Here is a 23,466-nt window from a genome sequence, read left to right as displayed (position 1 = left end):
GAAATGAAGGAAGGAAAGGAGTAAGGAGGAAAAGAGGAAGGAAGTAAGGAGAGAAGGAAGGAAGAGGAAGGAAAGGAGTAATGAGGGAGGGAGGAAGGGAGGAAAGGAGGAAGGAAGGAAGGGAGGGAGGCAGGGAGGGATGGAAGAAAGGACGGAGGAAAGAAGGAAGAAAGGAAACAAGGAAGGCGAGAGGGAGAAAGGAAGGGGAGAAGGAAGGAAGGAAGGATGGAGGAAAGAGAGAGGAATGAACGAAAGAAAGAAGGAGGGAGGAAGTAAAGAAGGAAGGGAGGAAGGAAAGGGAGGAAGGAAGGGAGGAAAGAAGGAACAGTCAAAACGACACAAAGCAGAGTGTAAGTCACTGTGAATCTAAAAATATGTGCATCATGTCTGTGTGTTCAGATTTGATGAAGTTATGAACCTAAAAAAAAAAAAAAAAGAGTATGAATTTTATGCAAATTGCAGCTATTCAGGCCCTAAGTGTTTTAAAGTACCCTAAACTGTCTCCATGAACTGTGTGAGACGCTTATTGACAAGCAGCCAAACTACAATACAGTAAAAACATTGAACCCCTCTGACTCTTCCTTCCTTCCTTCCTTCCTTCCTTCCTTCCTTCCTTCCTTCGTTCCTTCCTTCCTTCCTTCCTCCATCCCTTCCTTCCTCCCGCAATCCCTTCCTCCCTCCTTCCTTCTTTCCTTCCTTCCTCCCTCCCTTCCTTCCATCCTTCCTTCTGTCCTTCTTTCCTTCCCTCCTTCCTTCCTTCTTTCCTTCCTTCCTCAATCCCTTCCTTCCTTCCGCAATCCCTTCCTCCCTCCTTCCTTCTTTCCTTCCTTCCTCCCTCCCTTCCTTCCTTCCATCCTTCCTTCCTTCCTTCTGTCCTCCTTTCCTTCCTTCATTCCTTATGTCCTTCTTTCCTACTTTTTCTCCCTCCTTCTTTCCTTCCCTCCTTCCTTCCTTCCTTATGTCCTGCTTTTCTTCCTTCCTTCCTTTCCTCCTTTTTCCCTTCCTTCCTCCTTTCCATCCTTCTTCCTCCCTTCCTTCCTCCTTTCCTTCCTTCTTCCTCCCTTCCTTTCTCTATTCAGGCACTAAGTGTTTTAAAGTAACTTAAACTGCCTCCATGAACTGTGTGAGACGGTTCCTTCCTCCTTTCCATCCTCCTTTCTCCCTTCCTCCCTCCTTTCCTTCCTTCTTCCTCCCTTCCTTTCTCTATTCATGCACTAAGCGTTTTAAAGTACCTTATACTTCCTCCATGAACTGTGTGAGACGCTTATTGACAAGCAGCCAAACAACTACAATAAGTAATGTTGTTTTTAGAATATGGGCATGCACCTCTCCGCATCTCTTTCAACCTCTGTCAGTATCTTTCTGGCTCTGGTCTCTTCTCTTCCTTCCTTCACGCCTGCCCTTCAGCTCTCCTGTGTGACTCACAGGTTGGAAAGCTCTGCAGCAGACCGGAGACAAGGCGGTAATGGAGAGCGTTGTACATCACTGATCTCGGGTCTGCTGTAATACTGCAGCGTATGATTTCTGAAAGGACTGTGATTTGTCAGCTGGACTCCTTTTTTTTTTTTTTTGCTTTATCTTCGAGCATTTATTTATTTAGGTTAATTTAACAGTAAAATTTAAATAATAATAAATATACCAAAGGATTTAATTAATACTGCTCTCCACTTAATTTAATTAGTTATGGATGATTAGGTTTCTGTTGGTCCCTTTAAATAGTTTGTTTATTTAAAACAGGGGTGTCAAACATACGGTCCGTGGGCCAGAACCGGCCCGCTGAGGGGTGCAGTTTCCTTCCTGTGTTCTTTTCCTTCCTTCCATCTGTCCTTCCTACCTTCCTTTTTTCCTTTCTTTGTTCCTTCTTTCTGTCTGTCTGTCCTTCCTCCCTTTCTTCCTTCTAGCCTTCCTTCTTTCCATCCCTTCCTCCTTTTCTTCCTTCTGTCCTTCCTTCTTCTCGTCCTTCCTCCCTTTCTTCCTTCCTTCCTTCCTTCCTTCCATCCTTCCTTCCTCCCTTCCTCCCTCCATTCCTTCCTTCTTTTCTTTCCTCCCTTCCTTCCTCCCTCCTTTCCTTCCTTCTTCCTCCCTCCCTTCCTTCCTTCCACCTGTCCTTCCTCCCTTTCTTCCTTCTATCCTTCCTGCCTTCCTTTTTTCCTTACTTCGTTCCTTCCTTCCACTTGTCCCTCCTCCCTTTCCTCTTTCTGTCCTTCCTTCTTTCCTTCCTTTTGTCTGTCCTTCCTACCTTTCTTTCCTCCTTCCTTTTGTCTGTCTTTCCTTCCTTCCGTCCTTCCTTCCATCCTTCCATCTTTTTAATAATCCGGCCCACATGAGATCTAATTGCTCTTGAATGAAAATTAGTTTGACACCTCTGACTTAAACCAATAATCCATCATAGAGTAAAAATACACATTTATTGCATTTAATACAGAAGCAGAAAAATAAAGACACACAACAAAGTCTTAAAACATTTCTTGGAGATGGACTCGAGGCGGAAAAACAGACAGATTTAAATAGCTGACGCATTAATGCTCCCTGCAAAAATGAGTCATTTGCAATTACAGATAAAGCAGCAGAGGTTTCAGATGGTAGCTGCTTCTGTAGCCGAAGGTGACGTTCCTCGCATGCTCTTTCTGTTATTCCCCTTCAGCGGCCGGCCAGATACCAACAATAGCTCTGCTGGCAACGTCCACCACAACCGGAGTGGCTGCTGCACCGACACAAGTGCCCGTCGTTGGCAGCCAGATGACGAGACAAGCCAGACGCCTCTATGTTGGAAATATTCCCTTTGGAGTAACTGAGGTAAAGTTGCTCTTTTCTTCATCTTTATTGTTATTCCCTCTGATATTATTACCAAATACTCATATGTGGAAGTGTTTTTGTCTCTCTTCAGGAGTCCATGGCAGAGTTCTTCAACGCCCAGATGCGTCTCGCAGGCCTCTCACAAGCCCCGAGCAACCCTGTACTCGCCGTGCAGATCAATCAGGATAAAAACTTTGCTTTCCTAGAGGTATGAAAGTTAGTTTGGTTAGTTTGATACCGATCTCACATCTGAGTCTTTAATCTGAAGCTTTAGCTGGCAGTCTGTTAGCGTAGGTTAGCGTAATGACCAGGCGGGGAGTTCTGGTCCTCTGAAATGAGGCCAACGCGGAAGTAACTTAGAACTGCATTCTATCAAAAGGCCACCAGGGGGCGACCGTCTCTATACAAGTCAATGGAGAATTCACCAACTTCTCACTTGATTTCTAACCTCAGTAAACGTTTTCAAAATGTGTTTATGGTCTCAATCGCTAGTTTAAAGCCTTCTTCAATGCAGTATGATGTTCATTTGGGACATTTTGGCCTCCCTGATTTTATATTTGATGATAAAGCAGGGTATGCATTAGGGCGTGGCTACGTCCTGATTGACAGGTTGATTGACCAATATCCTCGAGAACCAGCCCTCGCAACCATAGCAACCTCCCCACTCAATCAGGATACAAACTTTGCTTTCCTAGAGGTATGAAAGTTAGTTTAGTTGGTTTGATACCACTCTCACATCTGAGTCTTGACTCTGAAGCTCACATCTGAAACTTTAGCTGGCAGCCTGTTAGCGTAGCTTAGCATAATGACTGGATTGTTTCCAGTCATTATGCTAAGCTACGCTAGGTAGCTAAGAATTGGTAGCTTGGGTAAAAAGATCCAGCTTCCTTCTTCTTTCTTCCTCCCTTCCTTCCTTCATTGCTCCCTCCTTTCCTTCCTTTCCTTCCTCCCTTCCTTCTTTTCTTTCCTCCCTCACTCCTTCCCTCCCTCCCTCCCTCCCTCCTTTCCTTCCTTCTTCCTCCCTTCCTTCCTTCCTTCCTTCCTCCTTTCCTTTCTTCCCTCCCTCCCTTCCTTCTTTTCTTTCCTCCCTTCCTTCCTTGACTCGAGGACAACAGGATGGTTAAGTCCTTCCTTCCTTCCGTCTGTCCTCCCTTCCTCCCTCCTTCCTTCTTTCCTTCCTCCATCCCCCTTTCTTCCTTCCTTCTGTCCTTCCTTCCTCCCTCCCTCCTTTCCTTCCTTCTTCCTCCTTTCCTTCCTTCCCTCTCTCCCTTCCTTCTTTTCTTTCCTCCCTTCCTTCCTTCCTTCCTTGACTCGAGGACAACAGGAGGGTTAAGTCAAGAAGTAGTTCAGCTTGTAACCTACTTTAAAACAGCAAACTATCTTTTTACACTTTGGTTTCTGTATAAATTAAACAAAGGAGACCTTGTTCATTAGAGTGATATTGGCCCTGTGTGAAAAAAAAAAACGTTGACTCAGCAGGGACGCCACCACAGAGGGCTCAGGGTTGTTTGATAAAAAAGTTGCTGCATTGCTGCGTTGGCCGATCACAGACATGCGAGCACACATTCCTGGTAGATTCCTTCGTAGCATGAACACTGTATTTATCTGTTTACCTCGCAATCACACGACGAAAGGTAAAACAGTTCCCGCCATTCCTTTCTAAGAGCTGTAAAAAAAAGTGTTTGTTGGTTTTATGTATTATGCTTTGAAGTCTTTGACCCTCCTGTTATCCTCGAGTCAAGGAAGGAAGGGAGGGAAGGGAGGAAGAAGGAAGGATGGAAGGGAGGAAGAAGGAAGGAAAGGAGGGAGGAAGGAAGGGAGGAAGGAAGGGAGGAAAGGAAAGAAGGAAGGAAAGGAAGGACGGAGGAAATAAGGAAGGAAGGTAGGGAGGGAGGAAACAAGGAAGAAGGGAGGGAGGGAGAAAGGAAAAGAGGAAAGGAGGAAGGAAGGAAAGAAGGACAGATGAAAGAAGGAAGGAAGGATGGTAGGGGGGAGGAAGGAACAGTCAAAACAGACGGGAGCAAAATCAATAGTCCTGCTAGAAACTGAGATGGAAGGGAGGAAGAAGGGAGGAAAGGAGGGAGGAAGAAGGAAGGAAAGGAGGGAGGGAAGACAGGAAGGAAGGAAGGGAGGAAAGGAAAGAAGGAAGGGAGGAAGGTAGGGGGGAGGAAAGAAAGAGAGAAGGAGGGAGGAATGAAGGAAGGAGGGAAGGAAGGAAGGAAGGAAAGAAGGAGGGAGGGAGGGAGGGAGGAAGGAACAGTCAAAACAGACGGGAGCAAAATCAATAGTCCTGCTAGAAACTGAGCTGTAATTTTCACACAACTTCCTGCAGAACCAAGACTCATAAAATCAATCGCATTTGAACATTGTATAACAGTTGCTCATATGGACTATAGACTATACATGGAAATACATAAAAATAGATGTAGAGAAAAATAAAGTAGAACATGTACAATATAAACCCAAATATACCTGAAGTCAAGCCATCTTTTCCCTCCATCAGTCTAGATTTCTTTACACAGCCAAACACACACACACACACACACACACACACACACACACACACACACACACACACACACACACAGATGACCCAGGTGGCAGCAAAGCCAATTAAAATGAAGTTTAGTTAAATAAATAAAAAAGATAGTAATTATAAGAGCAGTGATATGAGGATGATCTCTGTCTGCCTGGAGCTGTTATGAGCTGTGAGGTTATAAGACAGCAGCTTAAAGCACATGCTGAGACTTTTATTGGCACAATAAATCAGGCTCTGAGTTTTTGACTTTTTTTTTTTTGAGAGTGTTAAAGGAAGCAGCAGAGCTCTGCCAGGTCCAACATTTTTTAATTTATGTTGGATATAACTAACGATTAGAGCAGGGGTGGCAAACATGCGGCCCGTGGGCCAGAACTGGCCCGCTGAGGGGTGAAATCCGGCCCAGTTTCCTTCCTGTGTTCTTTTCCTTCCTTCCGTCTGTCTGTCCTTCCTCCCTTTCTTCCTTCTGTCCTTCCTTCCTTCCTTCCTTCCTTCCTCCCTTCCTTCCACCTGTCCTTCCTCCCTTCCTCCCTTTCTTCCTTCTGTCCTTCCTTCCTTCCTTCCTTCCTTCCTTCCTTCCCTCCACCTGTCCTTCCTCCCTTCCTCCCTTCCTCCCTTTCTTCCTTCTGTCCTTCCTTCTTTCCGTCCTTCCTCCCTTCCTTCCTTCCTTCCTTCCACCTGTCCTTCCTCCCTTTCTTCCTTCTGTCCTTCCTTCTTTCCGTCCTTCCTCCCTTCCTTCCTTCCTTCCTTCCTTCCTTCCACCTGACCTTCCTCCCTTTCTTCCTTCTGTCCTTCCTTCTTTCCGTCCTTCCTCCCTTCCTTCCTTCCTTCCTTCCTTCCTTCCACCTGTCCTTCCTACCTTTCTTCCCTCCTTCTTTTTGTCTGTCATTCCTTCCTTCCTTCCTTCCTTCCTTCCTTCCTTCCTTCCTTCCTTCCTTCCTTCCTTCCTTCCTTCCTTCTCTTCCTTCCTTCTTTCTAATAATCCGGCCCACATGAGATCTAACTGGTCTGTATGTGGCCCTTGAATGAAAATGAGTTTGACACCTCTGGATAAGAGCCTAATCACACTCTGGGACTTTTTTCTTTTTTCTAGCATCACATTTTCTAATGGTTTATACGAGCAGAGATGTTTGCATACTTGTTAGAAACCGTAACAAGCTGAACATATTTCTGCTTAGTAGAGCTGCAGCCATTGGTGGTTGTTGTTGTTGTTGCAATTGTTTAGTTAATTAGTGAGTAAGTCATCTATTATGTTTCAAGTAAATGCCGATCCTTTTATGGCTCCAGCTCGTCCACTGTGAGAACTTCCTGCTTTTCTAGTTTGGTTTATATTGTTGTAAACTGAATATTTGTAGGTTTTGGACTGTTGGATGAACAAAATGAGATATTTAAGGACGTCATCTTAGACTCGAGTGAAAGCAAGACAAACATTTTTAAATATTTCATGACATTTCATAGACTAATCAAATAATCAATGATGAAAATAATTGTTAGTTGCAGGCCTACAGCTAAGACACAGAAACTCTCACCATCATTTTCTCTCTACTGCTCAGATTAAGTTGTGGCTTCTGAAATGACTCCTTCAGATTATTTATTACCATTTTATCACAAATTTCTATAAGAGAAACCACTAAAAGCGAGAAATTGTGAATTTAACTCCACATTTGTGCAGCTGTGGCTCAGGAAGCGGAGCGGGTCGTCCACTAATCGGGTGATTGGCGGTCCGTCTCCTCCGGTCCACGTGTCGGATGTGTCCTTGGGCAAGATACTTAACCCTAAATTGCCCCCTGATGGCTGTGCCAACGGTGTGTGAATGTCTGAGTGAGTGTGAGCTTCCTCCTGATGAGCAGGTTGGCAGCCTGTGTGGTAACGCCTGCCATCAGCGTCTGAAAGTGTGAGTGGATGTGACATGTACAGTAGTGTAAAAGCACTTAAAGACCGTGTAAAGTGAATTCAGACATTTTCTTCTAAACACATTAAATAGGTCATAAATGTATTTCTAATAAAGGTGTAAAAAGCATTTCAACCATTTAGATTTGAATTGTTAAGATTTCTGTGTTCAGGATTTAGTGATTAGCATAAACCCGCCCCTGCTGCTGTAGAGGTATTAATACATTCAGCACACACTACTACTACAGTCTACAGTTAGCCGAGTTAGCCGCCGAGCTAGCCGCCAAGTTAGCCACCGAGTTAGCCGCCGAGCTAGCCGCCAAGTTAGCAGCAGAAAGCTCTCAGACGTAGTGTCCATGTTTCTGGTAGAGGTGGTGACTTTGATTGACAGGTGACACTTGGTAGGGGGCGGGGCTTCAGCAAACTCGGCGGCCACACCCACAGCGTTTGGTAGCAGAGAAAGAGGCTGACTTTTACACAACTTTGAAGCCTAATTTCATATATGTCCTTCCTACCTTCCTTTTTTCCTTTCTTTGTTCCTTCCTCCCTCCCTTCCTTCCTTCCTTCCTTCCACTTGTCCTTCCTCCCTTTCTTCCTTCTGTCCTTCCTTCTTTCCTTCCTTCTTTCCGTCCTTCCTTCCTTCCTTCCTTCCTTTCTTCCTTCCACTTGTCCTTCCTCCCTTTCTTCCTTCTTTTCTTCCTTCTTTCCGTCCTTCCTACCTTTCTTCCCTCCTTCCTTTTGTCTGTCTTTCCTTCCTTCCTTCCTTCCTTCCTTCCTTCCTTCCTTCCTTCCTTCCTTCCTTCCTTCCTTCCTTATTTTTAATAGTCCGGCCCACATGAGATCTAATTGGTCTGTATGTGGCCCTTGAATGAAAATGAGTTTGACACCTCACCACCATTCTCCTTTTCTAGTTTCGGTCCGTCGATGAGACGACACAGGCCATGGCCTTCGATGGAATCATTTTCCAGGGTCAGTCTTTGAAGATTAGAAGACCTCACGACTATCGGCCGTTACCGGGTATCTCAGAGCAGCCTGCTTTCCACGTCCCAGGTTCGTTTTACTGACAGATTAATAACAAAGCCATACAGAAACTTAAGATTTGGATTTGACCTTTTTTTTTTTTCTTCACAGGTGTCGTCTCCACAGTCGTTCCCGATTCCCCTCATAAACTGTTCATAGGAGGCCTGCCTAACTACCTGAACGATGACCAGGTATTTAACTGACAGCAGACTGAACAGCAGCACTCACTTTGCTGACGTTGTTAGCACAATTAAACATGCTTTAAAATAGGATTAAAAAAAAAAAAAAACAGTAAGTAAAATATCTTCCTGTTAAAAAAATGTTAGCTAATGTTTATCTTAGCCAGAAGTAGAACGTGACCCCAAGAAGACAAGAAACAACACATTTTCTGATGGTAGATAAGGAGATAAAGATATGAGAACAGAGCTGCAAAAAAAAGATAAGAGATATAAAGGTAATATTGATATTTAATTAGGTGAAATTTAAAGTATTCACATTGTATTTTTATATTAAACATACAGCATGGTCTCTGTTATTAATCATATGAAGAAAAAGAAAAAGATGCAAGGCTTTTTTGTGACTCGGCTTTCTAAGTAAACTGCTTATACCTTTCTCATGTTAAGCAAACTGATTTTAAGAAAGGTAAGCACAGTCCAGTATTTACATAAGAGGCCCGTTAAACTTGACATGTTGCTCCCTTTTTTCATTTGAGTCAGTATTGTCAAAGAGAAAAGTCCGCCTTCAGAAACCTTCTCTCTGTATTTCTAAATATGTCTTTTTCTTATGCAGGATATAATTCAGCTGTCAGAGCCTCAGGATATCAGAGCAAAAGCATTTCTCATTATTTTCTTATTCTCACAGTTTTCCCCCCAAAAAATGTAAAAAAAAAAAAAAGGGTAAAATAGACACTAATGCTTTTTTGTTATAATAATGGTGCAGCTGCAATGACCCCATTTCCAAACACACTAGTAACCAGCTGTTTACTTATTAAAGATGCCCTGTGGAGGTTTCTAGTAAACAAACACTCTAATTAAAATATTGAAGAAGAAGAAAAAGAACTTTATCTTTCCACACACACACACACACACACACACACACACACACACACACACACACACACACACACACGCCCTAACATACATGGCCGTGCTAACCGCTAAACAACCATGCAGCTTGAATAATGCATTTCCTTCCCCAAACAACATTTGTAAATATTGTTTTTTTTATTCTTTAATTTAATATTTTAAGTCCTACTTTATTCTCAACCGTAGCCTGAATCCTTCTTCTTTATCGCCTTTGTTGGCACCCGACTACTTCTCTAGGTGTCACCTGCATACTTGAGAATATTTACAGAACCAGGATTCAATTTTAGAAACTTTTCTCCATGAAGATACCAGCGATCACAAACTCCACAGCTCACCTTTAAGCAGCTATACAATCATGCAAATGCACTGAGTCACATTAATGTATTTTAAATGCATTTGCCCAAATATACATTTAAACTAATCACATCAGTGTCTGAAATTGGACTATTTTTTAAACCTTTATTTAACCAGGCTAAGAACAGGTTCTTATTTTCAATGATGGCCTGACAGGAAGCACCAGCTTCTTGAGGGGGAGGGGGATGGGGGGGCTGTGAAAGGAAAGGTTGATTAGATGGGAAAACAATACCCAAGTACAGCTGTACAGACACATACAACAAAAAGTGGCGACACACTAGGAATACAAGGGAGGTACAATGTGACGACATGGTATACAGAGGACAAGGTTATAACTTAAGCCACACACATAAAACACTAGCCACAACAATAAGAACAGGCAATAATAACAGAGAGCAGATTCTTGCATGGATGAATCTCTTTAGACAGCGATACGATCAACTGATTCAATAATTTGTTGATATATGGAGTAATTAATCAATAGAGTTAATATTCTGTATAGGTGATTTATCAAGAAAATTATAATATTTTATAACCCTAACCCTTCCTTCCTCCCTTCCTTCCTTTCTTCCTTTCTCCTTTCCTTCCTCCCTCCCTCCTTTCCTTCCTTCCTTCTTCCTTCCTTCCTCCCTTCCTTCCTCCTTACCTTCATTCTTCCTCCCTTCCTCCTTACCTCCCTCCTTTCCCTCCTTCTTCCTCCCTTCCTTCCTCCCTTCCTTCCTCCTTTCCTTCCTCCCTCCCTCCTTTCCTTCCTTACTTCCTTCTTCCTCCTTTCCATCCTTCCTTCCTCACTCCCTTCCTTCTTCCTCCCTTCCTTCCTTGACTCGAGGACAACAGGAGGGTTAAACCTTTTTTTGCACTAATATATAACTGAGAGCTTTAAGTTCAGGCCTCATTTGTGGATGTGGGTTATTCTGATTGAGGTAAAGCAAAAAAAAGTCACTTAACATCTTAATTAAATGCATTAATCATTAAAATCAGTATTAAAAGAATGAGAAGATCTGAAGGTGGACTTTATCTTTGACAATATGAAAAGTCAGGGTGAATATTTGCTGATAAATAGTCCTTCATACCTGTGTGAACAGCTGTAGAGCTCCATCTTTTCTCTGAGGCGGGCAGACACCTGCTCCACAGTGAATTAGATTCTGTCCATTCTGTCTCGTTACGACTAACAGAGCACATGTAGCCTGATGTATATTATTCACTGACTTATATTTCTTTTAATACTTGCAGTCACTTGCCACTGCGTTGATACTCACAGCTCTTTCATTTTTGTTCCCCCACTTTGTCCCCAGCTAGGGGCCTGTAAGATCGTTAAGTCTGCGCTCATAATTTGTTCAGTAGTACTGATCTACTGCTGCCATGCCAACATGTAACACAAGGCAAGTAAGACATTCTGGTCCTCACACGGATACACTCCTTAAGCCAGCAGGCTCCCTTTCTGGCTGCTTTCTTTCTCCCATCATGCTTTTGGAGCGCGTTTAGGACCCGGGGATTTTGGGGGGGGGGGTGGGTTTTTTAGTACTTGGGGTTATTGTTGGAGGTGGGTGGGTGGGTGGGGGGTTGTTCAGGTGTAAAAGTAAAGGTAAGAATATATGTTTAAGTATTCTGGTGCAGTTTGCCTGTAGATGGCAATATTCAATTTAAACTAATCTTTTAAACGTCTTTAATTTTTATTATCTTGCACCATTTTTACCACTTTTTGTCAAAATAAAAGTTTAAATTTAAGATTATTATTATTATAATTATTATTATTATTATTATCATTATTATCATTATTATTACCCCTTCTGTGTCTCAACACTTCAGATGATCTCTGTGGTTTTCTCTGATGTTGTTACCCAGACATATTCTTCCAGTTCACACACCATCAGCTTTAACACTTCACGACTCTACTCAACAGTTTTCACGCTCTGCTGTCTCTCCTCTTTTCTTTTTTTTAAATTATCAGCATTGCAACTGCAAACTGTAGAAACTCATTATGAGATTGTGAAATGAATAAAATGAAACAAATCTACATGCAAACTCTTTTTAATTGCATATATTTTGTTGTTAAATAGACTTTTTTTGTCATCTGATGTTGAGTATCAAATTTAGGACATTTAGGATGAAACTAGTAGATATGACTGAAGTTGACTGTGAGTGATCAGTCTCATATCTTGTTGTCTGACTTGTTTTTTGCAGGTTAAGGAGCTCTTGACTTCATTCGGGCCGCTCAAAGCTTTCAATCTGGTGAAGGACAGTGCCACGTCACTGTCTAAAGGTTACGCCTTTTGCGAATACGTAGACATCAGCGCCACCGATCAGGTAACAGCCATTTAAAGTTTTGAGTGTAATCAGATTATTAGTTGGGTTCTCTGATGAGGTTTTTTTTGTGTGTGTGTGTTCTTCATCAGGCGGTGGCGGGGCTCAATGGCATGCAGCTGGGCGACAAGAAGCTCATCGTCCAGAGGGCCAGCGTGGGAGCGAAAAACACCAACCCTGTGAGTACGAGGCCTAAAACCTGTAGCAGCCTTAAATCTGATCAATAGCGAGTCATTTAGAGCTGCAACGATTAGCTGAATAATGGAGAAGTTCATTGCTAGAAAATTAATTAGCAACTTTCTTGATAATTTATTAAGCTTTTTAAGTAATATTTAAGAAAGAAATTTCAGCTTCCTCAAGGTTTTGACTGTTAATCAGACAAAATAGACACAGTTTCGGATCTAGGCAGCGCCAACTTGAAAATTTCAGGTGCATGCTGGGAAAAATAAAAACACAGATTCTACTTATATGGGCATGAGGCGGAGCCATGGGCAGAATGGGGAGGTTGCTATGGTTGCGAGGGCTGGATCTCAAGGACATTGGTCAATCAACCTGTCAATCAGGACGTAGCCACGCCCTAATGCATACCCTGCTTTATCGTCAAATATAAAATCAGGGAGGCCAAAATTTCACAAATGAACATCATACTGCATTGAAGAAGGCTTTAAACTAGCGATTGAGACCATAAACACATTTTGAAAACGTTTACTGAGGTTAGAAATCAAGTGAGAAGTTGGTGAACTCTTCATTGACTTGTATGGAGACGGAAGTCCTTTTGACACCAAAACGGTCGCCCCCTGGTGGCCTTTTGATAGAATGCAGTTCTAAGTTACTTCCGCGTTGGCTTCATTTCAGAGGACCAGAACATATTCAATTCAATTCAGGTTTTTTTATACTATATAACACCAAATTACAACAAAAGTTATCTAATCTAAAAGCACTTTTCACATAGTTGAGACCCAACATTTCCCCATAAGCAGCAAGGAAAAACTCCCCCATATGTTCAAATTAGATTTCATTCATGTTGAGAAATGATGCATTTCCTGATAAAAAAGGATGAAACAATCATTGTAAAATCGAGGAAAAATACTCAAATACATTAATTCACAACAGCATGACCCTGAAACTAAAGCAGATAAATGGATTACAGCTCTCATGCATTCATTTTATGCTTTATATCTTGTGTTTTTCCTCCTGTGACATATTGAAATATCTTCCTAAAATACTGTGTGTCTTACGATGTGACATCTCTGTTCCTCCGGCACAAAAGGAGCTCAGTTTTCTCACAATAGCAGATGGTGGGAGTGAAAGGTCAGACGGAAAAATGACTTCCAACACGTTTATCCAGTCCAGTAATGCCAAAGATACCGTACAGGGCAGAAGGAGGGAGGAAGGAGGGGGAGGGGGGAGGGGGGAGGGGGGGGGGGCATTACTCATCAGCTCAGGTAGAAGATGAGTCACAGTAATTACCTCTGCATACCTTCCCTTCTACCTGCAGACCTCCATCATAGAGACCCCGGTAATGCTGCAGGTCCCGGGGCTCCAGAGGCTGCAGAACTCGGGCATGCCCACAGAGGTGCTGTGCCTTCTCAACATGGTGATGCCCGAGGAGCTGGTGGATGACGAGGACTACGAGGAGATCCTGGAGGACATCCGAGAGGAGTGCTGCAAGTACGGCAGCGTCCGCTCCATCGAGATCCCCAGGCCCGTCGACGGAGTGGAGGTCCCCGGCTGCGGAAAGGTGAACGTTTAACAGGAACGTGACATAAACATGAGGAAACTGTGTATGGATTTTAAGTAGGGCTGTCAAACGATTAATTTTTTAAATCGCGATTAATCGCAGAATTTCAACAGTTAATCGCGATTAATCGTGTTGAATTGCATGTTTAAACTCTTGAAACAAAATGGTATCAATCATATTAACTACCTCTTGTGAAATAACTCTGAGTGTCTTTAATCAGTAAAAAGTAGTTCCTTAAAAATACCTTTTAAAAACAACTGAAATGTGAACTTTTAGAATTAAAAAACAGCAATAGCTAGGCCCCAGCGAGAATTGAACTCGCGACCCCTGGTTTACAAGACCAGTGCTCTAACCACTGAGCTATGGAGCCTTCGTTGTGTGTGATCGCAGCAGACAATTGTTTAATTCCAGCAGACAGTTGTTTAACGACTACACCTTAGACAATCACTGGTGTTGACTATATCAGTTCTACAGGAGTGTCCTGAGCTTTGTAATGTAGCACTAACCGGTTCGACTTAAGACACTCTTTAAATGTTCTCGTGAACTGTTTGTGAAATATAGATTAGGGCTGTCAAACGATTGATTTTTTTAATCGCGATTAATCGCAGAATTTCCATAGTTAATCGTGATTAATCGCGTTTTGAATTGCATGTTTAAAATCCTGTTATTTTACATTTCAAGGCAATTTTAAGCCCATAATGTAAAGCATTTCTTACCAGAGTGTCTTAACTGGGAATCGAACACGGCTCTGCTGCGACTCCCACACTCCAAAATGGTCCTTTGGTGGAGCTGAGGCTCGCTTGGCTGCACCTGGGTGTTTAGCGTGGAGGTGCTAACTCAAACTCCACATACTCCGGTGGTAGTTAAACTCCGTTTGACACAGGTTGCATTTTACTTTTGACTTGTCAACTGAACCGTCTGGAAGTTTTTTGAAGTTAAACAAGCCGTTCAAAAGTCCAGTAGCTCTCTTACTTTCCATCAGCGCGGTAGGTTTACTGCAGGAGGCCACTTCAAAGCATAGCGCTACAGCTAGAGGAGCCGTCTACGGGGGGGTAGAAGGGACAAAAAGGCTTGCAAAATTAAAATGCGATTTAAAAAAAAAAAAAACGCTTTATGGATTGTATTAATATAATCGCGATTAACGCTGACAGCCCTAATTATGATCAATCAAACAGCAATAGCTAGGCCCCAGCGAGAATTGAACTCGCGACCCCTGGTTTACAAGACCAGTGCTCTAACCACTGAGCTATGGAGCCTTGATGTGAGTAATTTCAGCAGACAGTTGTTTAATGACAGCAGACAGTTGTTTAATGACTACACCTTCGACAATCAGGGGTGTTGACTATATCAGTTGTACAGGAGTGTCCTGAGCTTTGTAATGTAGCACTAACCGGTTCGACTTATGACACTCTTTAAATGTTCTCATGAACTGTTTGTGAAATATAGATTAGGGCTGTCAAACGATTAATTTTTTAAATCGCGATTAATCGCAGAATTTCCATAGTTAATCGTGATTAATCACATTTTGAATTGCATGTTTAAAATCCTGTTATTGTACATTTCAAGGCAGTTTTAAGCCCATAATGTAAAGCATTTCTTACCAGGGTGTCTTAACTGGGAATCGAACACGGCTCTGCTGCGACTCCCACACTCCAAAATGGTACCTTGGTGGAGCTGAGGCTCGCTTGGCTGCACCTGGGTGTTTAGCGTGGAGGTGCTAACTCAAACTTGACGTACTCCGGTGGTAGTTAAACTCTGTTTGACACAGGTTGCATTTTACTTTTGACTTGTCAACTGAAGCGTCTGGAAGTGTTTTAAAGTTAAACAAGCCGTTCAAAAGTCCAGTAGCTCTCTTACTTTCCATCAGCGCGGTAGGTTTACTGCAGGAGGCCACTTCAAAGCATAGCGCTACAGCTAGAGGAGCCGTCTACGGGGGAGTAGAAGGGACAAAAAGGCTTGCAAAATTAAAATGCGATTTAAAAAAAAAATGCGTTATGGATTGCATTAATCTAATCATGATTAACACGTTAACAGCCCTAATTATGATCAATCAAACTCACAAAATGGTATCAATCATATTAACTACCTCTTCTGAAATAACTCTGAGTGTCTTTAATCAGTAAAAAGTAGTTCCTTTTAAAATACTTTTTAAAAACAACTAAAATGTGAACTTTTGGAATTAAAAAACAGCAATAGTTAGGCCCCAGCGAGAATTGAACTCGCGACCCCTGGTTTACAAGACCAGTGCTCTAACCACTGAGCTATGGAGCCTTTCTTGTGTGTAATTCCAGCAGACAGTTGTTTGGTGGAATTACAATTATAATTATGTTTAATGTTCCTTACTAATAAACCTCCATAAATCCACTTAGACATCAGAGAAACAAGACATTTAAAAGCCTGAGAATCGTCACATTTTAAAGTTTTCTTCATGGTCAAAGTAACCCAGTGAAGTGTCTTTACATCCAAACAGGAAGTACTAATCGCTAAATCAACATACTTTTAATGTATAGTGTAAACAAACATGGGCTCAAAAAGGAAATACCAGCACGCCACTTACCCCTCAGCTGACATCACAAGAGCCCATTTAATGAGCTTTTTAAGGGGTCTTGCTCTCCTGATGGTGGTGGTGGTTTCTTTTTGTAAAGGTTAGATTAGAAAAAGCTGTTCTGACTTCATTTTTTAACATGAAACTCTAATTTTAACACCGAGCTGATAAAAGCAAAAGTAAAAAAAAACAAGTAGGCAACTTTTGACCCCAACATACAAACTCCTGATGAATGCAGGTTATGTTCAAATCCAGTTCAAATAAGGCTTAAAGGATGAGTTCACCCCCTTCTTCCCTCCTTTCTTCCTTCCCTTCTTCCTCCTTTCCTTCCTTCTTCCGTCTTTCCATTCCTCCCTTCCCTCCTTCCATCCCTTCATTACTTCCTTCTTTCCTCTGTTCTTCTTTCCTTCCTCCCTTCCTCCCTTCCTCTTTTCCTTTCTCCCTCCCTCCCTCCTTCCTTCCTTCTTTCCTCTGTCCTTCCTTCCTTCCTTCCTTCCTTCCTCCCTACCTCCTATCCTTCCTTCTTCCTTCCTTCCTTCCTCCCTACCTCCTATCCTTCCTTCTTCCTTCTTTCCTTCCTCCCTTCCTTCCCTTCATTACTTTCTTCTTTCCTTTCCTCCCTTCTTCCTCCTTTCCTTCCTTCTTCCTTCTTTCCTTTCCTCCCTTCCCTCCTTCCTTCCCTTCATTACTTCCTTCTTTCCTCCGTCCTTCTTTCCTTCCTTCCTCCCTTGCTCTTTTCCTTTCTCCCCCCCCTCCTTCCTTCTTTCCTCTGTCCTTCCTTCCTTTCCTTCCTCCCTTCCTTTCCTTTCCTCCCTCCCTTTCCTCCTTCCTTTCCTTCTTCCTCCTTTCCTTCCTTCTTCCTCCCTCCTTTTCTTCCTTCTTCCTCTTTTTCTTCCCCCCTTCCTTCTTTCCTTTCCTCCCTTCCCTCTTTCCTTCCTTCCCTTCTTCCTTCCCTTCTTCTTCCCTCCTTCCTTCCCTTCGTCCTTCCTTCTTCCTTCCTTCCTTCCCTTCTTCCTTTCCTTCCTCCGTCCTCCCTCCCTCCCTTTCTTCCTTCTTCCTCCTTTCCTTCCTCCCTTCCTTCTTTCCTTTCCTCCCTCCATCCTTCCTTCCTTCCCGTCTTCCTTCCCTTCTTCTTCCTTCCTTCCTTCCTTTCAAGCCTCCCTTTAATCAACAGTGAAATACCCAAATGAATATTGGCACGTTTCTCTTGCTGTAATGATTCCTCCTGTTCATACCGACCGTGAGACGATCCTTTCATAATGCTCTTATGATGTAAGTATCCACAGTCCTCCTTCTGTGGAAAGTCTATGTGAAGCTAATATGAAGCTTCAGCTGTCCACATTTGTCAAGTCAAGAAGATATCTGTAAAAAGATTACAATGATGAACGATTTCTACTTGATTTGATTCATTTGGACGGCTGAAGCTTCGTATTAGCTTCACATAGACTTTGAAGGAGGACTGTGGATTCTACATTATAATCTTTACTAAGAGATCTGGTCAGTATGAACAGGAGGAATCATTACTTCCTTACTCCCTCCCTCCTTCTTTCCTCTGTCCTTCTTTCCTTCCTTCCTCCCTTCCTTTTTTCCTTTCTCCCTCCCTCCCTCCTTCCTTCTTTCCTCCCTCCGTCCTACCTTCCTTCCTTATTTCCTCCGTCCATCCTTCCTTTTCTCCCTTCCCTTCTTCCTTCCTTCTTCCTCCCTTCCCTCCTTTCTTCCTTCCCTTCTTCCTCCTTTCCTTCCTTCTTCCTCCCTCCCTCCCTTTCTTCCTTCTTCCTCCCTTCCCTCCTTCCTTCCCTTCCTTCCCTTCCTTCCTTCTTCCTTCCTTTCTCCCTCCCTCCCTCCCTCCCTCCCTACTGCCTACCTTCCTTCCTTATTTCCTTCGTCCTTCCTTCCTTTCCTTCCTCCCTTCCTTTCCTCCCTCCCTTCTCTCCTTCCTTCCCTTCTTCCTCCTTTCCTTCCATCCTTCCTTCCTCCCTCCCTCCTTTTCTTCCTTCTTCCTCCTTTCCTTCCTTCCTTCCTTCCTTCCTTCCTTCTTCCTTCCTTTCTCCCTCCCTCCTACCTTCCTTCCTTATTTCCTCCGTCCTTCCTTCCTTTCCTTCCTCCCTTCCTTTCCTCCCTCCCTTCTCTCCTTCCTTCCCTTCTTCCTCCTTTCCTTTCTTCATTCTTTCCTCCCTCCCTCCTTTTCTTCCTTCTTCCTCCTTTCCTTCCTTCCTTCCTTCCTTCCTTCCTTCCTTCCTCCCTCCCTCCCTCCCTCCCTCCCTTCTTTCCTTTCCTCCATTCCCTCCTTCCTTCCCTTCTTCCTTCCTTCCTCCCTCCCTCCTGTCCTTCCTCCTTCCTTCCCTTCTTCCTTCCCTTCTTCTTCCTTCCTTCCTTCCTTCTTTCCTCCCTTCCTCCCTCACTCCTGTCCTTCATTCTTCCTCCTTTCCTTCCTTCTTCCTCCTTTCCTGTCCTTCATCCTTCCTCCTTTCCTTCCTTCTTCCTCCCTTCCTTCCTTAACTCGAGGTTATATTCAGATAATCTCCTCTAGAGAAATAAAAACAGTCCAAACAGGTCTTAAAGTTCTCTCTGCATGTATTTGTAGTCTGATAATTATACCTTTGAGGACTCACTTCCTGTTTCTCTCTGCAGATCTTTGTGGAGTACGTTTCTGCTGCAGACTGTCAGAAAGCCATGCAAGCCCTCACCGGCCGCAAGTTCGCCAACAGAGTGGTCGTCACCAAATACTACGATCCCGACATGTATCACAGACACGAGTTTTGAAAGCACAAGACGAGTCTGACGGGACGTTTCCTTCTTCCTTTTCTGTTTGTAAGCTTGGGTTTTTTCTTTTCCTCCTCTGAATGTTGTGAACGTGTCTTTAGAGACTAGACCAGGAACAAAAAAAGACTTTGTTTTATTACACACTCCACTTCTTCTTCTACTTAACAAACTGGACTGCAACGTGTTTCTATTTCTGAATATCTAACTCCAAGCTTTAGCCTGTTACTCACACAGTGAACTGATCTCATTCTGACTTTAACCTTCCTGTCGTCCTCCCGGGTCAAGTTGACCCCGTCTGTTTTGACTGTTCCTTCCTTCCTTCCTTCCTTCCTTCCATCTGTCCTTTCTTCCTTTCCTCCTTTCCTTCCTTCCTTCTTTCCTTTCCTCCCTCCCTTCCTCCCGCCCTCCTTTCCTTCCTTCTTCCTCCATTCCATTCTTCCTTCCTCCCTTCCTTCTTCCCTCCCTTCCTTCTACCTCCGTTCCATCCTTCCTTCCTCCCTTCCTTCTTCCCTCTCATCCTTTCTTCTTCCCCCTCATCCTTCCTTCTTCCCTTCCTTCTACCTCCGTTCCTTCCTTCCTTCTTCCCTTCCTTCTTCCCTCTCATCCTTTCTTCCTTCCTCTCATCCTTCCTTCCTCCCTTCCTTCTTCCCTCTCATCCTTTCTTCTTCCCTCTCATCCTTCCTTCTACCTCCGTTCCTTCCTTCCTTCCTCCCTTCCTTCTTCCCTCTCATCCTTCCTTCTTCCCTTCCTTCTACCTCCCTTCTTTCCTTCCTTCCTTCTTCCTCCCTTCCTTCCTTGACTTGAGGACAACAGGAGGGTTAAAAGAATATTGTAGTACAGTATACATTACATTTGCCGTAGAATGAATGTGACATGTATCCTTACCTAAACCTAAACTAATACTGCCTGACAACGCCAGAGTAGCTGTCTATCGAGTATGCACTATATGAGAAAAAAAAAAACTACAACAGTCAAATGTTTAGATTTCCCTCCTGAGCACAAAAACATTTAGATTTAGATTTGAGAAAAACGTCATGATGTTAATCGTGTGGCTATGATGAAAGAAATATTAGTTTTTATTTATTTATTTTTCCAAAGTAATATTTTTCTCTCTCCATACGTCACATATTAATGTTCCTTAAACCGTATACGATGAGATCACCTTGTACTGCTTACATCGACCAAATCAACTTGTTTTGTCAAAAAGTCAAACATTTCTTATTACGGCCTCAAAGGTCCTTCATGGCGTCTGTCATTTTGTAAATAAATTAAAAAATATATTAATGTCTAAAGACAGAAATGCACACTTGAAGATATTTACATTTAAAAATAATAATATAATAATTATTGTCTTGGTTGAAAAACTTTTAATCTGACACTAGAAGTTGTGTCTAACCAACAATATTCTGCACTTTGTTGTAAAAATCAGAATAATATAAAAATCAAATCTGTCTTCATGGTCTGATTTTTAAAAGATAAAGCAGATATGCACATTTTAAGAAGAAGAAAAAAAAAGCACCTTTTACGTTTTTGTAGTTGAAGTTTCATTCTTTAATGTGCTGTTTTGCATCTGTTAAAGAAAAATATGTTAAATTAAAGCATTTTATTTATTATGTAATATGTTTGAACTGCTTGAGAAGCGCAGCACAAATACAGTATCCAACAGAAACACAGTCAGAAATTAGGATGCAAGAAAATCCAAAAGCATTTGGACTTGATCTAGTTTGCTTATAGGACAAACCAGTAAGCAAATTGTATTTTAAAGTAAGAAAATGGAACATATCAAATGATAATTAACATCTACTGTATTTTATACTTTTTGTTTTGTTTTGTTTGTTTAGTTTTTTGGATTGCTAAAAATTTTGGACATTTTTTGTTTGTACAATCCCTGCCACTGCCATCGCCTTGAATAAATGCTTTCATCCACTGTCAGTGTGTGTGTGTGAGATTCCTTATTTCTGCATTATGTGTGAAATAAAGACTTTAGATCATTTATATCTAATTACGGAAGCGTGTTGCATTCACTTTTCTGAGTAATTTATTTTTTGGTCTGTTTTTCTGAGTAATTTTTTTCCCTGTTTTTCTGAGTAATTTTTTTTCTCTGAATTATCGAGATACTTCGAAATCTCACGAGAACAGCCAACCTGCATGTGACTCCCATCTATGGTGACTCCTGCCTTGCACATTTGCCCGTATGTTTCTGAGCTTTTTGGTGGGACTTTGTCTTTTGACCAATATACAGTATGCAATTAGAGAGAGAAAAGGCAAAGAGAGAGAAAGATATATAATAATAGTAATACCATCTATATGACTTAAAGACAGGACAATCTCTCAGTGTCTTAAACCCAGACCAAAGTAAAACTTGATTAAACTAAACAAGCAGGTCATGAGTGAATGTGTCCAATGTTTTTGAATGCCCTCTAAACTCAGAAAAAAAATTAGCCCCAAAAACAGAAAAGAAAAAAATTACTCAGAAAAACCTGATTTTTGTTTTTTATTAAAGTGAATGCAGTACGCTTCCATATCTAATAATACAGATATTTATTGTTAATAATATTTAACTGTCAATGTAGAAGTAACTTCAGTAGTATCTGTATTAAAACAATATGAACTCCTGTAATAAATACTGCTGCATATATTTTATATATTCAACACTGTGCCAACGATTTAGGCGCTTTAGATTCTTCTCAATAGTGCAATCCTATCAGGTGGGCGTCTGATGGCACCTAAATCTATCCTGCAGCCGATGGCGATGACCCCAAATATCCAGCCAGTGTCAGTAAGGACTATATTCAGCAACAAGAGGAACAAGGAGTCCTGCAACAGATGATATGACCCCACGCTGAGCCCTGACCTCAACATCATGGAATAAGTCTGGGATTACATGAAGAGACAGAAGCAGCTGAGCCTTGAAATCCACATTAAAGGAAGTGTGGCGACTTCTCTAAAGATGCAGGAACTAATGACTTCCTTGCCAAGCACATGAAAAACTGTTCAAGTGTACCGAGGAGAACTGCTGCTTACAAAAAATATTAATTTAATTTTGGCTTCTTCTGTTTATTGAATTTATATGAAGTAAACTGAAAAAGATGTAACAGGAGATGTCATGAAACTACAGATTTATACAACAAATGTCTCCTTAACTTCAGGAAAAAAATAAGCTAACAAAAAAAGCTGAAACAAAACCAAAACCGAACAGACTATACAGCCTATGATTTAAAGTATTGCGTCTTCACTACCCTCCGGTGGTCATACTGAGGAACTGCAACAATTAATTAAATTTGTTAAAACAGTTCATGCCAGTAAAATCATCATTAATCTTAATATTAACAATTTACTCTTAGCATAACTTGTTTGATATCAGTTAAATCCTCCAGTCTATAATGGAAACTTCAACGACCAACTTTATTAAATGCTCATCTCTCTCCACACATTTGCCCTCACTACTCACATTGTGGTCTTGGAGTTGCATTTGTAGAAATGAGCCTCACGTGTTCCTCCGCTCCATGCTCACAAGTCTCCTCTGTCGTCCTCTTTCCCACCACTCATGATCTGCAAAACTGTCTCTTCTTAGGATATGAACCACCTTAAAGTTATGGTTACAGCTTTTACACCCATCGTTCAACATGGGTGCATGGTTTTGACGATGGCCTTCGGGGCCTTGTGTCTAAATATATAAATATGGGTTCTGCCCTCTTGTAGGCCCAAACTATCTCAAGGGCCTCATGTTCAGTTTGTTATAATCTGCATTCCCAGTCTGTTATGGTTTTGTTTACATAGCATATTAGTGCCATTTCTCACTGTTGTTCTTCTACTTGGATGGCTCCTATGCCAACCGATCCTGCATCTGCCATGACCTTGGTTGAGCGCCAGCCTCAGCTAGTTTTTCCTTAAGCACTTGAAACACTTGTTTCTGCTCTGGCCAGAAGTCGAATGGTGTGTCTTTCATAGTCAGCCTCCGCAGAGGCTCTGTTATACTGGCAAACTGGGCTATGAATCAGCTACTGTAGCCACTGCCAGCTAAACTTTGATGCATTCTCAGGCTCTCACACCTCAGCTACAGCTCTCACTCCTTCAGTGGTGAGAGTAGCTTTCCTATGAGTGTTTACTTATCCATATTGAATTGATACTTCTCTGCATTTAGGGTCAGCCCAATCTCTTTAAGAAGTGCATGGAGTTGTTGGTTGTGTGAGCTCATGGTTGGAAGCATGAACGATTTTGTCACTGGAAATATTCTTTACCTCCTCGATGCCAGCCAATGCCGTCATAGTCTCATGTTGATATTGTTCACTAGCCAATGAAACTCCATATATAAGAGTCTCTTATACCAGAAGATATCAATGTGTTCCACTTTTGATTCTGGTGTGAGCTCTAGTTGGTTGGTGCTACTCCTGCTGTGTCTGATCCATTCATCTCTTGTAAGAGCTCATCC

The 23,466-nt window shown here is 42.2% G+C and overlaps 1 protein-coding gene and 3 non-coding genes across 5 annotated transcripts in view; 1 reads left to right on the top strand and 3 right to left on the bottom strand.

Moving 5' to 3' along the window:
• LOC128378695 (splicing factor U2AF 65 kDa subunit-like) overlaps nt 1-19,230 on the top strand; it is a 28,089-nt gene extending 8,859 nt beyond the window's left edge. For both annotated transcript variants that reach the window (XM_053338272.1, XM_053338271.1), the window contains 8 exons: nt 2,645-2,796; nt 2,888-3,004; nt 8,134-8,272; nt 8,354-8,433; nt 11,866-11,988; nt 12,078-12,164; nt 13,484-13,726; nt 18,903-19,230. In XM_053338272.1, coding sequence (XP_053194247.1) covers nt 2,645-2,796; nt 2,888-3,004; nt 8,134-8,272; nt 8,354-8,433; nt 11,866-11,988; nt 12,078-12,164; nt 13,484-13,726; nt 18,903-19,034 — 1,073 coding nt within the window. In that variant the 3' untranslated portion in view covers nt 19,035-19,230. The remainder of the gene's footprint in view (nt 1-2,644; nt 2,797-2,887; nt 3,005-8,133; nt 8,273-8,353; nt 8,434-11,865; nt 11,989-12,077; nt 12,165-13,483; nt 13,727-18,902) is intronic.
• On the bottom strand, nt 14,024-14,096 carry trnat-ugu (transfer RNA threonine (anticodon UGU)). Its single transcript has one exon. It is a non-coding gene; the product is annotated as a tRNA-Thr (tRNA).
• Nucleotides 14,910-14,982, bottom strand: trnat-ugu (transfer RNA threonine (anticodon UGU)). The gene has a single exon. It is a non-coding gene; the product is annotated as a tRNA-Thr (tRNA).
• trnat-ugu (transfer RNA threonine (anticodon UGU)) lies at nt 15,925-15,997 on the bottom strand. Its single transcript has one exon. It is a non-coding gene; the product is annotated as a tRNA-Thr (tRNA).
• Nucleotides 19,231-23,466: the final 4,236 nt, after the last annotated feature.

The sequence above is a fragment of the Scomber japonicus genome, chromosome 18 (genome assembly GCF_027409825.1).
Source record: "Scomber japonicus isolate fScoJap1 chromosome 18, fScoJap1.pri, whole genome shotgun sequence".
NCBI classification, from domain to species: Eukaryota; Metazoa; Chordata; class Actinopteri; order Scombriformes; family Scombridae; genus Scomber; species Scomber japonicus.
The sequence above is the reverse complement of the archived record's forward strand: the minus strand, read 5'-3'. Positions and strand labels throughout refer to the sequence as shown.